General features: G+C 45.4%; 1 protein-coding gene across 1 annotated transcript in view; it reads left to right on the top strand.

Annotated features, from left to right (window-relative positions):
• TDRD3 (tudor domain containing 3) overlaps positions 1 to 15135 on the top strand; it is a 414934-nt gene that overhangs the window by 231958 nt on the left and 167841 nt on the right. Inside the window, exon 5 of the mRNA XM_077297273.1 lies at positions 14414 to 14555. Coding sequence (XP_077153388.1) covers positions 14414 to 14555 — 142 coding nt within the window. The remainder of the gene's footprint in view (positions 1 to 14413; positions 14556 to 15135) is intronic.

Below are 15135 nucleotides of genomic sequence, written 5' to 3'. Positions count from 1 at the left end.
AAAATATCTGTCTATTATGGATTTGAGTTGGGGATACTGGCACATTCCCCTGAGCCCCGATGTGCAGGAGAAGTCCGCCTTTATCACACCCTTCAGACTGTACGAGTCCACGGTCATGCCATTCAGCATGAAGAATGCCCCTGCCACTTTCGGCGGTGGCTTACTTGGATGACATTGCCATCTTCCGTTTCTCCTGGAAGGAACACCTGCCGCATCTACAGGAGGTGCTCAGGCGAATTCACTAAGCAGGCCTGACCATAAAGCCGGGAAAGTGCCAGATTGGCATGAGAGAGGTCCTCTACCTGGGGCACCGGGTAGGCCTGGGCGTCATGAGGCCAGAGCCTGGGAAAGTGGATCGCGTCCTGGCCCACCCCCCAGGACCAAGAAACAGGTGATGTCCTTCTTGGGCACTGCAGGGTACTATAGGCGCTTTGTACAGAACTATAGTAGCCTGGCAAAACCCTTGATGGACCTCACCAGGAAGAGGCTACTCCAAACAGTCAACTGGTCGGATGGCTGTGAGGTGGCTTTCTGGGCTTTGAAAACAGCCCAACAGCCCTGAGCAACTCTCCTGTGTTAAAAGCAGTCGACAGCAGTCGACAGTTCCTGCTACAGACCGACGCCAGCGAGTTTGGCCTAGGTGATGTGCTCAGCCAGGTCAACTCGGAACAAGAGCATCCCGTGTTGTTTCTGAGCCGGAAGCGTCTGCCGAGGGAAGTGGCCTATTCCACCATCGAGGAGTGCCTGACCATGGACTGGGCCTTGCAATGTTTGCAGCCCTACCTGTACGGTCGCACCTTCACTGTGGTGACCGATCACAACCCTTTGCACTGGCTACAATCCGTTTCTGGAACCAACGGAAGGTTTCTGCGCTGGAGCCTTGCCCTCCAGCAGTACGACTTTACAGTCAAACACAAAACGGGCAATGCATATGGGTTGTACCGCCGAGGCTAACCTGCTGAGGTGCACATGGAGGAGTACCGAGAGTTCTTACCTCCGTAGCACAGTCCAAAAGGGAGGTGTCACGATAATCTAAATATGCATATTCTGAGCTTACTTCCAGAAGGTTCCATAGATTTCCAGACACGCTGTGGGCTCTCTGACCCCCTTTTCTCCAGCTGCAATGGAAACTCTTCTTCTCACTACCCACTCTGTGCAACTTGATACCAGCTTGCAGCAGCCCCACTGAGTAGTTTATGGCTTTAAGCTGGCTAAAGGCAGCTGTGGTAATGTGCTCTTTTGTTCATGTACAAACTTAATAGTAGGGCATAACTTAACCCCAACTAGTGACAGAGATATGGGATGTGTAACAATAGGGCTACACACCAGTGCGTTTTCTAAATGCAGCGCCTAGCAGAAATGGAGAAATGGATTTCTACTTAACCAGGTCACCCAGCTACCTCATGTGTAGACTTAAATGGAAGCTAACCTCGTGAGAAGACATGCAATACGTTCGTCGTCACTCTACGAGGTTTCCCAGTGCATGCTAGGACGAATACGAGTTTTAATAAAGTTCTGAGTCTCGCTGGAAAGGGGAGTGGAGTCCATAGCTCCGCCCACTCAGTGATGTCACGACCAGGGGGTATAAGTGAGTGGGAGCTCATTTTTCACTAGTCTTTGCCCATTAGGATATGTGCACACGTCAGGATTTCTTGCAGAAATTTTCCTGACAAAATCCGGACATTTCTGCCAGAAAACGCGTTTTTTGTGCGTTTTTTTGGCGGATTTTTTGAGTTTTTTTCCTGACACTCCAATTTAATAGGAAATCCGCCAAAAATCCGCAAAAATAATGAACATGTTGCTTCTTTTTCCGGAATTCGTTTTTTTTGCGGAAAAAAACGCAACATGTGCACAAAAAATGCGGAATGCATTCTAAATGATAGCATTCTAAATTATAGCGTTTTTATCGGGGAAATCCGCAAAAAAAAAAAAAAACGCAAAAATTCCTGAAGAAATCCTGATGTGTGCACATACCCTAGCTAACTGAGAGACACATCTGTGATGCACTGGGACATATGCTTCCTTTCCCCCCAGCCGCATGGTCAGCCATGATATGAAAGAACTGTAAGTCTATTTTGATCCGTTAATCCCTTTTTATTTTGTAATCGTCTTTTTATACATAATTGTCTCATTTTAATCATATCTTTTGTAATTTTGTAAACACTGCCTAACTTTTCGAGTAAAATATATACCGTATTTTTCGGACTATAAGACGCACCGGACCATAAGATGCACCCCAAATTTGGTGTGAAAATTGCAGAAAAAAAGATTTTTTTATAAGATGGGGGTCCGTCTTATTGTCCGAATTTACAGTATCTTACCTGAGGGCTGGCGGTGGCAGAGTAGGGTCACATGAGGCATGGTGTCGGCAGAGGTGGGGTGATGCGGTACGGCGTGCACCTGAGCAGGGTCCCTTCCTGCGTAGGTGGGCGACGCCACGGCCTGGTGTCCATGGGGGGGTTGCAGCAGTGGTGTGGCGACGGCAGAGGTGCTGGAATAATGAGCGGTATGGTGTGCGCAGGGTTCCGTCCACAGGTGAGGTCATCCACAGGTGAGGTCGTCCACAGGTGAGGTCGTCTACAGGTGAGGTCGTCTACAGGTGAGGTCGTCTACAGGTGAGGTCGTCCACAGCAGCCCGGAATGCAATGTGACCAGCAGAGCCGGGTTAATCACCGGTTTATCGGTGGCGGCGGCCGTCTTCCCGAGGCCGCGTGTGCGCAGATGGAGTGCTCTGCTTCCCGGGGCTTCAGGAAAATGGCCGCGGGAGGCCGCGCGTGCGCAAATGGAGATCGCGGCGGCCATTTTCCTGAAGCTGAGATCTAAATCTGCGAACTCGCCGCGATCTCCATCTGCGCACGCGCGGCATCCCGCGGCCATTTTCCTGAAGCCCCGGGAAGCAGAGCACTCCATCTGCGCACGCGCGGCCTCAGGAAGATGGCTGATGCCACCGATAAACCGGTGATCAACCCGGCTCTGCCGATCACATTGCATTCCGGGCCGCTGCGGACGACCTCACCTGTGGAAGGGACCCTGCACACGCCATACCGCACCTCTGCCGCCGCCACCACACCGGGTAATAATAATAATAATAATCTTTATTTTTATATAGCGCTAACATATTCCGCAGCGCTTTACAGGTTGTACACATTATAATCACTGTCCCCGTTGGGGCTCACAATCTAGGTTCCCTATCAGTAAGCCTGCATTACGACTATAAGACGCACCCCCTATTTTCCCCCCTTTTTTGGGGGGGAAAAAGTGCGTCTTGTAGTCCGAAAAATACGGTAAATTTACTAGCTTCATTTCTCCTTGCTCGATAACGTACTTTCACGTCCTCTAAAGTAAATTACGCTACTAATTGGGTTGGCTCCTGACCCGTTATTGATTAAGGAATAGGAGCTGGTGGCAGCGGACCGTACTGAGCTTGTTGGGTAAAGCTGGCAGTGACGGAATGATGTTTATAAGTGTATTGCTCAGCTGCGGCTGGGAATAATTATATCACCCTCGCTGCAGTGTGTGCCCCACAGCCATTACATAGCAGGCAGCCTTTCTGGCGACTAATTATCCTAGGTGCAGTTCCCTGACTGACCTGAGGGTAAGGGGGGTGCCAGAGAGCTGCAAGTTCCAAACCGGTACTGGGATGTGGGATATAGATAAATCCCGTTCAGAAAAGAACCGGGCCGGTCAAACAACCCGGTTCATGACAGCTGTGAATAATGCTACCATACCGTGACTAAAGAATACTTTATACTTTTGCCACAAAATAACTAAGTGTAACCACCATACAGACACATAGTACTATCAAACCTTAACTGAGTAATGTTGTACAATGGCAAAATATAACCATCATACAGAAACAGAATAATACTGCCATACAGTGACTTAATAATACTGCAGTACGATGAAAACATATAACCATCATACAGAGACAGAATAATACTGCCATACAGTGAATAAATTCCCTTTCTATTGAGCTCATACTTTGTTCTGTGCATACTCATGCAGAAACTGTGTGCTTCTGTGCAGTGTTTTGAATGGTCGATGTGAGTCTCTGTACCTTGGCCCTCAACAAGGACATTTGAAGGACTTCTGTCATTTGGAAAAAATAATGAAATGACAGTTAGTTTAAGAATATCACTTTCATTGTAAAGGGAAAAATGGTTATCAAGTAGCACGCGCTACCTGTGAATAATGGAGATTGTTCTACTTTCATAATTAGTCATGCACTCCTTGATTGCAATCAAGCTCCAGCAGCATTCTGTGCCTGCACGGCGTAGTGTGCTGGCCTCCTCTTCATCTGGCACTGCACATGCACTTGGTACAAGCAGTGACTGCATAAAAGATCGCACTGAGTATGTGCTATCTGAACATTTTATTTTATCCTTTTAGAAAGGTGGCATTTTACAGTGACACTTTTGGAAGTCTGTTGTTATTCTGTATAAAACTGTGGCAGCAGTATCTAGGTTTCCTATGCGATAACAGATTAACCTTGATGAAGTCTTTGTAGCAACAGGTTCCAATGTAATAAAGTAATAAATGAGAATGCAGTGACTGACTGACTATTACTCAAGCATCTGTACAATATGCATGTGTATATATATATGTGTGTATATATATATAGATATATATATATATATGTGTGTGTATGTATGAGTACATATATATACCGTATGTGTATGCATACACACACACACACACCCACATAAATATTTATATTTATTATGTGTATGTATGTTCTGACAAAGGAGGGGAGATACGTCACTACGCTTAATGGCGTCAGTGATTTAAAACCCAGAGTAATTTCTTCCAGCACACTGTGCTGTGAGGTTAAAGCTAAGTTATGTAATAGGCTGGTTTATATGTGGCCATCCATAGAGTGGGTGGTAGGGTGTCCATCTTACTCCACCTGCACCGCCGTGTGCTGACAGGACCTGTGTGATGTCACAGTCATGTGTTCAGTTACATAATAATAATAATTTTTATTTCTATAGCGCCAACATATTCCACAGCACTTTACATTTTAGAGGGGACTTGTACATACAATAGACATTACTGCATAACAATAAGCACATAGATCAAAACAGATACCAAGAGGAATGAGGGCCCTGCTCGCAAGCTTACAATCTATGAGAAAAAGGGGAGACACGAGAGGTGGATGGTAACAATTGCTTTCATTGTTCAGACCAGCCATAGTGTAAAGGTACTGTCACACTCTGCAACTTTCCAACGATCACGACCAGCGATACGACCTGGCCGTGATCGTTGGAAAGTCGTTGTGTGGTCGCTGGAGAGCTGTCACACAGACAGCTCTCCAGCGACCAACGATGCCGAGGTCCCGGGTAACCAGGGTAAACATCGGGTTACTAAGCGCAGGGCCGCGCTTAGTAACCCGATGTTTACCCTGGTTACCATCGTAAAAGTAAAAAAAAACAAACAGTACACACTCACATTCCGGTGTCCGTCAGGTCCCTTGCCGTCTGCTTCCCGCTCTGACTGAGTGTCGCCGTAAAGTGAAAGCAGATCACAGCGGTGACGTCACCGCTGTGCTCTGCTCTTACATTCCGGCCGGCAGTCAGTCAGAGCGGGAAGCAGACTGTGAGGGCCCTGACGGACACCGGAATGTGAGTATGTACGGTTTGTTTGTTTTTTACTTTTACGATGGTAACCAGGGTAAACATTGGGTTACTAAGCGCGGCCCTGCGCTTAGTAACCCAATGTTTACCCTGGTTACAAGGTAACGCACCGTTGGATCGGTGTCACACACATCGATCCAGCGATGTCAGCGGGAGATCCAGCGACGAAAGAAAGTTCCAAACGACCTGCTACGACGTACGATTCTCAGCGGGGTCCCTGATCGCTGCTGCGTGTCAGACACAGCGATATCGTATGGATATCGCTGGAACGTCACGGATCGTACCGTCGTAGCGACAAAAGTGCCACTGTGTGACAGTACCCTAAGAATCGGGTGTTCATGTAAAGCTGCATGAACCGGTTATCAGCCTAAGTATGTAACAGTACAGACACAGAGGGCTATTAACTGCATAAAGCGTGTGAGAAAATGATGCAAGGAACCTGGTTTTGGTAAAAATTTTAAATGGGCAACACTGGGCTAGTTAGGTTAAAGCATTGAGGCGATAGGCCAGTCTGAACAAATGCATTTTTAGGCCACGCTTAAAACTGTGTGGATTGGGGAGTAATCGTATTAACCTGGGTAGTGCATTCCAAAGAATCGGCGCAGCACGTGAAAAGTCTTGGAGACTGGAGTGGGAGGTTCTGATTATTGAGGATGCTAACCTCAGGTCATTAGCGGAGCGGAGGGCACGCGTAGGGTGGTAGACTGAGACCAGAGAGGAAATGTAGGGTGGTGCTGAGCCATGGAGTGCTTTGTGGGTCAGGGCAGGGCCGCCATCAGGGCATTACTGACCTTACTACTGTAGGGGGCCCAGTGATTAGAAGCAGAAAGGGGGGCCCGAACACGCTGGCAGCCCGGTCCCTCTCTTTGCTTCTCCTCAACACTGTGGTGTTTTAAAGATACACCTACAGTGTTGTTAATGCATCCGGTGAACATAAATTGGCATTGCACCTTTAAGCTGCATCATGTTCCTTCCTGACATCAGACGCTGCGCATTCCTCATTGCGGAGCAGAGCAGCGTGCGGTGTGTCACGTGGGGGCGGATGGCTGATTACGGACAAGCAGGTGGAGGCAGGGAGCAGGGTGAGTCTCACTCTCTTCGGTGATCCCGTCTGCTGGGATGTGTATCTTATCCTTTTCTGTGTGATACTGACTGAGCCATGTATCTAAACCTCTCCTGTGTGATACTGACTGCTAAGCCGTGTATCTAATCCTCTCCTGTGTGATACTGTCTGCTAAGCCGTGTATCTAATCCTCTCCTGTGTGATACTGTCTGCTGAGCCGTGTATCTAATCACATCCTGTGTGATACTGTCTGCTGAGCCATGTATCTAATCCTCTCCTGTGTGATACTGACTGCTGAGCCATGTATCTAATCCTCTCCTGTGTGATACTGACTGCTGAGTCGTGTATCTAATCCTCTCCTGTGTGATACTGTCCGCTGAGCCATTTATCTAATCCTCTTCTGTGATACTGACTGCTGAGCCGTGTATCTAATCCTCTCCTGTGTGATACTGACTGCTGAGACGTGTATCTAATCCTCTCATGTGTGATACTGACTGCTGAGACGTGTACCTAATCCTCTGTGAGGGTGAGGCGGCGTACCGGACGAGCAGGGTGAGGCGGCGGACCGGACGAGCAGGGTGAGGCGGCGGACTGGACGAGCAGGGTGAGGCGGCGGACCGGACGAGCAGGGTGAGGCTGCGGACCGGACGAGCAGGGTGAGTCTCTCCGGTGAGAAGCGGCTTCAGGTGGCTCACTGTGGCTGCGGCTGGACTGGTATTGTGTGGCTAATGATGGAAGGCTGAAAAGGCAGGTGCGAGCAAGGTGACATACAAACCTGGATCAGTTACCCCAGTTTTGTCAGGAGGAATGGGCCCAAATTCTGACCAACTATTGTGAGAAGATTGTGGAAGGAGATCCCAAACGTTTGATCCATGTCATTCAGTTTAAGGGCAATGGTACGAAATACTAATGAAATGTATGTAAACTTTTGACTTTGCGGTAAGAAATAAAAATGCCTTAAAACATTCAGGCTATGTTCACACTTTGCGGGTTTTGCCGCGGATCCGCAGCGGATTTGACACTGCGGATCCGCAGCAGTTTTCCATGCAGGGTACAGTACAATGTTACCCTATGGAAAACAAAACCCGCTGTGCACATGCTGCGGATTTCCGCGGAAAAAGCCGCGCGGCTTTTCTGCGGAAAAAAAGAAGGAGCATGTCACTTCTTGGTGCAGAATCGCAGCGAGCGAGACTCTCCTCCAGGCCCTGGGAACCATATTTTGGTGTAAAAAAAAGAATTAAAATAAAAAATAATGCTATACTCACCTCTCTGCGCTGCCCGCGGCGTCCGGTCTCAGTTGCTGTGCCGAACAGGACCTGTGGTGACGTCGCGGTCACATGACCGTGATGACGCCGCGGTCACATGACCGTGACGTCACGAAGGTCCTTGTCGGCACAGCCGCTTGCAGCGCCGAGGAGATCGCGACGTCAGAAGGTGAGTATAAGGCCAATTTTTATTATTTTTTACATTACTATTGATGCTGCATATTGCTGCATATGCAGCATCAATAGTACAGGAGTAATCCCGCAGCGGAAACCGCGGAACAAACCGCGATAAATCTGCAGGGATAACCGCAGCGGTTTTGCCCTGCAGATTTATCAATTCCGCTGCAGGATTAACCCGCAGAGGAACCCGCAAAGTGTGAACGTGGCCTCACTCTCTCTCATTATTCTGACATTTGACAAATGTTAATTATGGTAATCCTAATTGACCTAAAATGGGAAAGGTTTATTCTGATTTCATGTCAGATATTGAGGAAAACGTGCATATGTATCTTTTTATATAGTGTATGTAAACTTCTTGTTTAACCCCTTCATGACCTTGGGATTTTCCGTATTCCGTGTTCGTTTTTCGCTCCCCTCCTTCCCAGAGCCATAACTTTTTTATTTTTCCATCAATATGGCCATGTGAGGTCTTATTTTTTGCGAAACAAGTTGTACATTTGAACAACATCATTGGTTTTAGCATGTCATGTACTAGAAAACGGGAAAAAAATTCCAAAGTGCGGTGAAATTGCAAAAAAAGTGCAATCCCACACTTGTTTTTTGTTTGGCTTTTTTACTAGGTTCACTAAATGCTAAAACTGACCTGCCATTATGATTCTCCAGATCATTACGAGTTCATAGACACCAAACATGTCTAGGTTCTCTTTTATCGAAGTGGTGAAAAAAAATTCCAAACTTTGCTAAAAAAAAAATAAATAAAAATAATTGTGCCATTTTCCGATACCCGTAGCGTCTCCATTTTTCATGATCTGGGGTCGGTTGAGGGCTTATTTTTTGCGTGCTGAGCTGGCGTTTTTAATGATCCCATTTTGGTGCAGATACGTTCTTTTGATCGCCCGTTATTACATTTTAATGCAATGTCGCGGCAACCAAAAAAACGTAATTCTGGCATTTCAATTTTTTTTCTCGCTACGCCGTTTAGCGATCAGGTTAATCCTTTTTTTTTTTATTGATCGGGCGATTCTGAACGTGGCGATACCAAATATGTGTAGGTTTGATTTTTTTTTTTTTGATTTATTTTGAATGGGGTGAAAGGGGGGTGATTTAAACTTTTATATTTTTTAATTTTTTTTCTCATTTTTTTTTTTTTACTTTTTTTTTTTACTTTTGCCATGCTTCAATGGCCTACATAGGAGGCTAGAAGCTGGCACAACTCGATCGGCTCTGCTACATAGCAGCGATCATCAGCTCGCTGCTATGTAGCTTAATAACAGGCTTGCCATGAGCTCCGACCACAGGGTGGCGCTCACAGCTAGCTGGGATCAGTAACCATAGAGGTCTCAAGGACCTCTATGGTTACCATTCTGATGCATCGCTGACCCCCGATCATGTGACGGGGGTCAGCGATGCGCTCATTTCCGTCCAGATGGCCGGAAACGCCGGTTAAATGCCGCTGTCAGCGTTTGACAGCGGCATTTAACTAGTTAATAGCGGCGGTTGAATCGCGATTTCACCCGCCACTATTGCGGGCACATGTCAGCTGTTCAAAACAGCTGACATGTCCCGGCTTTGATGCGGACTCACCGCCAGAGCCCTGCATCAAAGCAGGGGATCTGACCTCGGACGTTCTATCCTATCATAAAAATGAGGTAGAACTCCTTCTGCTGGGTTCTTGCCTTCCTACTGCCCCCTCCACATGTCCTGGTGTACTGGCCTGTCTACTGGTGTCTGCTCCATACTTTGGACACAATGCTGACAGTCACAGCTAACCTTCTTGCCACAGTCCACATTGATGTGCCGTCCTGGATCAGCTGAACTAACTGAGCAACTTCTGTGGGTTGTAGACACCGCCTCATGCTACTGTATAGTACCTGTAGGGGTGAGAGCAATGACACAATGCAAAAGTGACCAAAACAGAAGCAAAAAAGGATGAGAACTGAGAAATGGTCTGTGGTCACCACCTGCAGAACCACTCATAATAGGGGTTGTCTTGCGATTTTCCTATTCTACCTGTTGTCTGTTCCATTTGCACAACAGCAGGAGAATTTGATTCACAATTGGTGTTGTTTCATAAGTGGACATACTGATTTCACAGGAGTATGATTCACTTGGGTTTATTGTGTTGTTTAAGTGTTTCCTTTAATTTTTTTAGCTCTGTATGTGTGTACATACACATTATATAGATATATAAAGCAGATTAAGAGCATGTTGTTAAAATTCAACATTTGTGTATACGGTATATAGAATATGCATTATACTATAGTGTCTCTCAATGACAGCGGACATAGACCATAGACATTAGTGGGCTCTTTACAAAGAAGTATAAATGAGAAAAATAAATCTGTACTGCACAGAAACGTGTATGCACGTTATATGGGTATGTTCACACATGGATTTTCCCTCCAGGATTGCCAGCTGAAAATCTAAAGCAAATTACCGTACCACCATAGTGGATGAGATTATAACATTTTATCCATGTGGTACAGAATCCCAAAATCTGCCACGTGTCAATTTATGTAGCGGATTTTTCCCCTTTTCAGAGGTGTCACAGTGCAGACTCCCACTACTAAATCCAGCTGACGTGTCTCTATTTCGTGGCTGCAGTAGCTTTGAGAGGAGACTCTGCATATGTCCATAGTTATCGGACTACTGACAGATAAGCAGTCCTTCTCTGTGATAAATGGGGACAGCCTGAGGTTCTCTTTATGGTCTTGCTGATTTCTGATGATTCATGCTATTGTGTTCTTGTGCCTGTGTTCTACATTGGTTTGGTTTATTGCTGCAGCTAGAGGTTTATTAGGAAAAGGAAGACATTATTATCTCAAATGTATTTTGGGTTATTTTCATTTCTATGAAATAGCAGCAGTGTCACTTGAAGAGTATTGAAGTAACAAAAGCAAAAGCTCTGAGAATCTTGTGTATAAATGGTTGATATCCCTGTGTATCCTTCATCTATGAAAGAACATATAATGGAAGGTTATTTTGTGATTTTGCTGCACAAACAGGGAGACATGTTGAAGATGTGGGCACGTTTCTCCCAGTGCTTGCCTGAATGTCTCCTACTGGAAAAAATACAAAGGATCCAAAGTTTGGATGAAAAGACTAAAAAGTTTTTAGAAGCACTGCACTAGACTCTCACGTGTACTCTTCACCTCACTGTTTATCACGGATACCTTCCGCCATACCTGATTACAATATCCGTCACTCATTGTGGTTGTTTTAATTAATATGCACTAGTGGAAATCTTACAGGATCCAGAGATATTACTTCAACACAAACTTTTAATGTCACGTATGTACAGGTATAAGCAGGTTGTGGGATGAAGTGATAGACAGAAGGCAGAGCAAGGGTTAACAAATTTAACAATTTTAATTTAACGGGGTTAACTCCTCGCATGAAGGTTCAGGGTTAAAGGGAGAAAAACAGTCCAATTGAAAGGATATGTAGAGTTAAGGAACAATGAATCAGATAACGGCAGTTCTTGTGAATGCTGTGGGGGAGTCAATAGCGCCAACAACGGCTGGTGCGATGCTTGTACAAGAAGGACCTGTAGGCAACGGTAATCCTTCTGGCGGCAGCGGTCGGTTTCCGGTACCTTCCACTGAGCCCCTAGTCCATGAACATATGCGGCCGGAGCAAACAAGACCGCAGCTTGATCAAAGCCCCCACCCCTCGGCTGAAAATCTCTGTGCAGTACCCAGTTCTCTCCTTGTGGTACTTGTGCTGTACTCACGGTCACGAGGCACATGGCACCTCGCTCTCTGCCAGCCACCGGGTGCGCTGCACTTCTCTCTCTGTGCTGCGCGCAGCATGTTCCCGCCAAGACTGAAGCGGTGACAGCAGCCGGCGCGATGTTTCTCCAATGAGGTACTGCAGACCGACGATGAGAGGAGCAGCGAACAGTCCTGAACTCTGCCCTATCTCTTAGGCTAGCGTGCGGTGCTTAGCTGAACAGGGCTCCCGGCTCTTTCCTTATTACTGCGGTGGGCTCCGGCAGTGTGCCGGCAGCGCCCTCGGACCCCCGCTGCACATGCACCTTGCCTCTGTCACTGGCCAGACGCTGCGCGCACTTTTAGTTATATCAGTGCCCCCAGCTTCCAGGTCAGGTAACCTGTCTGGGCCTTTTTGCCTTCCCACGGACAACATGGGATGCAGCCTCAGCCGTTCCGGACCTGGTCTGGCACAGGTACCCACAAGTCCGGCCTTTCTACTTACACAGGCTACTGCACAACAATGAACCTAAAGACTTAGAAGATTTAATGGGAACCAGTCAGTAAGATCAACCTCACCAAATGGCACACACTAGAGACCAAAAGTTTTTCATTTTTTTTTTGTAAAGAGTGATTACTTCTGTTTGATTGATGTGATGCCATTTTCTTGGTGATGAATTGAAAGTGCATGAAGTTGTCATTGTGCACAACCTTAATTTTAACCAAAATGCTTTAGAATATAGGTATGGTCATCTAATTAAAGAAAACTGACTGCCAAAACTGCAGAGTTTTTTCGATTGTTTTATCTCTGGAGTGGGGCTTCAAATCTAAGTCTCCGGCACCCTGCCTTGTTTCACTTTTCTTCGTCTTCATCTTATTATTGCTGCCGATCCTGACAGTCTCTGACATTTTGTGAGCTGCCGGCTGCTCCAATGTTTCATGAAGTAAGCCGGAGGTCACAATTCAATACTAGTCTGAGCGCCAGAACGAGGCTTTGAGAGTTTGTGATGTAGCTTCTGACTTCCTGCAAGTCAGAAACTGCGGTCACAAGATGGAACCGCGGGACCAGAAAGGCACCGAAAAACGGTGAAAAGGCTGCAGTGTGAGTATAAGAGTAGGGGCAGTGGCCTTCGGTTTAATGCAGCACTAAAGCACTGAATAAAAAAAATGCCGAAGGGGTGATTTAGGGGTTATTCATGCAACAGTTTTAGTTTTTGTGGTACGATTTTATAAACTAACATGTCAGTGGTGCTATTCATGCATCAAATTATCTCACTAACCTAGGTGCCTAAATCATGAAAATCGCAGTGCATGTCATATTCTAGTCTATTTTTGTGGGTAAAGTCTATAGGTAGTGAGAAAAGAAAAATGGTAGTGCACTCGGCGACAAGATCTGACAGTCGTGTCAGTTGTGCTTTTCTCCTGAATGATTTTGGTTACTCTTTGATTTGGCCCTTCTACGCACCCCACTCATTTTGGCTTACAGATGCTTAGCTATATCATCTCAGACTCCAAAGCTTCCAACTTTGTAAAGAAATAGTAAAATAATCCATCGATGTTAGGTTTACATTCTGTAATTTTATACATTTATTGACGTGGTTGGTGAAGCGCTATTACTCACCTGTCATTACATAACAAAATGTCATTCTTAGGGATTTTTCCGCCACAATACATTCATCCCCTATGCACAAGACCATTGCGCTTAGCTGTTTGTCAGCCTCATATACTGTGATTGGCAGCTGCCATCAATCCATTCAGGTTTCTTTATGGTGTGGTTTTGCAGGTAAGGAGAATGTGGACGTCCCAGCAATCATACATTGATCACTTATCCTGTGAGTCACTGAAGTGTTTTTCAAAGGAAACCCAATCTGGTTCATTGACATTAGAGTCTTTTGTAGGTGACACATTTTTTTTCTCTTTGGAATGGATGATTTAGAATGCTTCTGTTGTCTGTTAATGTTGGGTCCATGCATATTACCTTACCAACTATAACAAGTGTCATGATTTTCTAAAATGTTAAATAAATGGATGTAGTTTCAATTCAGAGTCCTTAGTCCTTACATGTCCTGTGCTATAAGGAACATTTTGTATTTTACTTTCCTGTATTTTATTGCGTTCCACTTGACTAGCGCGGTGTGTGGTCATACATTGTAGAATTGATTAAAATAAAACCCTTGTAGGAAAAGCAGGCAGCAGAGTGGTTCCATTGTAAGAGGTGCGGTGTGTTACAGGAGATAATAATTGCTTGTGTTGTGCTTTGCTTGCATCGTGGGATTACCATATGTTCTACTGTCATAACTTCATTGCCCTTGTAATTGCTTCTAATGTGGTGTTACGTACTGTATTTTTCAGAAACTAAATCCTAAATGGCAGCACTATATACTTTAACTGCTGATTGCAATGTTCGCGGGCCGTGTACTTCTGTCTCCTAAGTGTTTGTACTGTTACATTTGTTTTTGTATGCATTTAGAAGAAAATTAGAATTGATTATTGCATTTCTTGGCAGCTTGTACAAAAGTCTAACATTTTAATTGTATTCTATGTCTATTTCCTCCCTTCTAGCTTGAACACTCCACCTGGCACAAAAATAAAGCTATTAGGAACTGTTGAAGTGAAAAATGGATGCTTGCTTTTGGATGACACCAACACAGTCGTGCTTGGAGGTGAAGTGGAACCGCTCATTGAGAAATGGGAGCTGCAGAGGGTGAGGCTAACACAAATCACGTTGGGCTCTTGTTGCTGGCGTGTTACTAAATTGACTCTTCCAGGCAGAGAATGAATATCCTTTTAGAAGCATACATCCAATATTGCCCTTTATAACAGTGTTTGCCTATTTATTCCAAGCAAGCAGTATTAACAGAATGCATTTTATTGCAGGCATTGTGACGATTTAGACCTGTATCCCATTTCATTACAGTCATTTTTTAGGGAATTTGCAGACTAGGTTTGGTAAAAATTCATAATTTATTATAAGATCTAAATTTCTTTACATATAGTACTGTGTAAAAGTTTCAGGCAGGTGTGGAAAAAAATTCTATTTTTAATCAATTGACAAAATGCAAAGTGAAAGAGCAATGAGAAATCTAAATCCAATCAGTATCTGGTGTGACCACCCTTTGTCTTCAAAAACAGCAATAAAGGGAGTCTGTCAGCATAGAATGTCCGTTCAAACCATGTACCACAGCTCGGTGCTTCATGGCGGGGCCAATCGTTTTAAATACACCTTCGTACCTACTTGTTTTTCCCTCAATCTCCACCCGTTATTTGCTTGACAGCTATGTCTT

This window comes from Ranitomeya variabilis, chromosome 3 (genome assembly GCF_051348905.1).
Source record: "Ranitomeya variabilis isolate aRanVar5 chromosome 3, aRanVar5.hap1, whole genome shotgun sequence".
Taxonomy (NCBI): domain Eukaryota; kingdom Metazoa; phylum Chordata; class Amphibia; order Anura; family Dendrobatidae; genus Ranitomeya; species Ranitomeya variabilis.
Note: the sequence above shows the minus strand (reverse complement) of the source record. Positions and strands in the feature narration are given on the sequence as shown.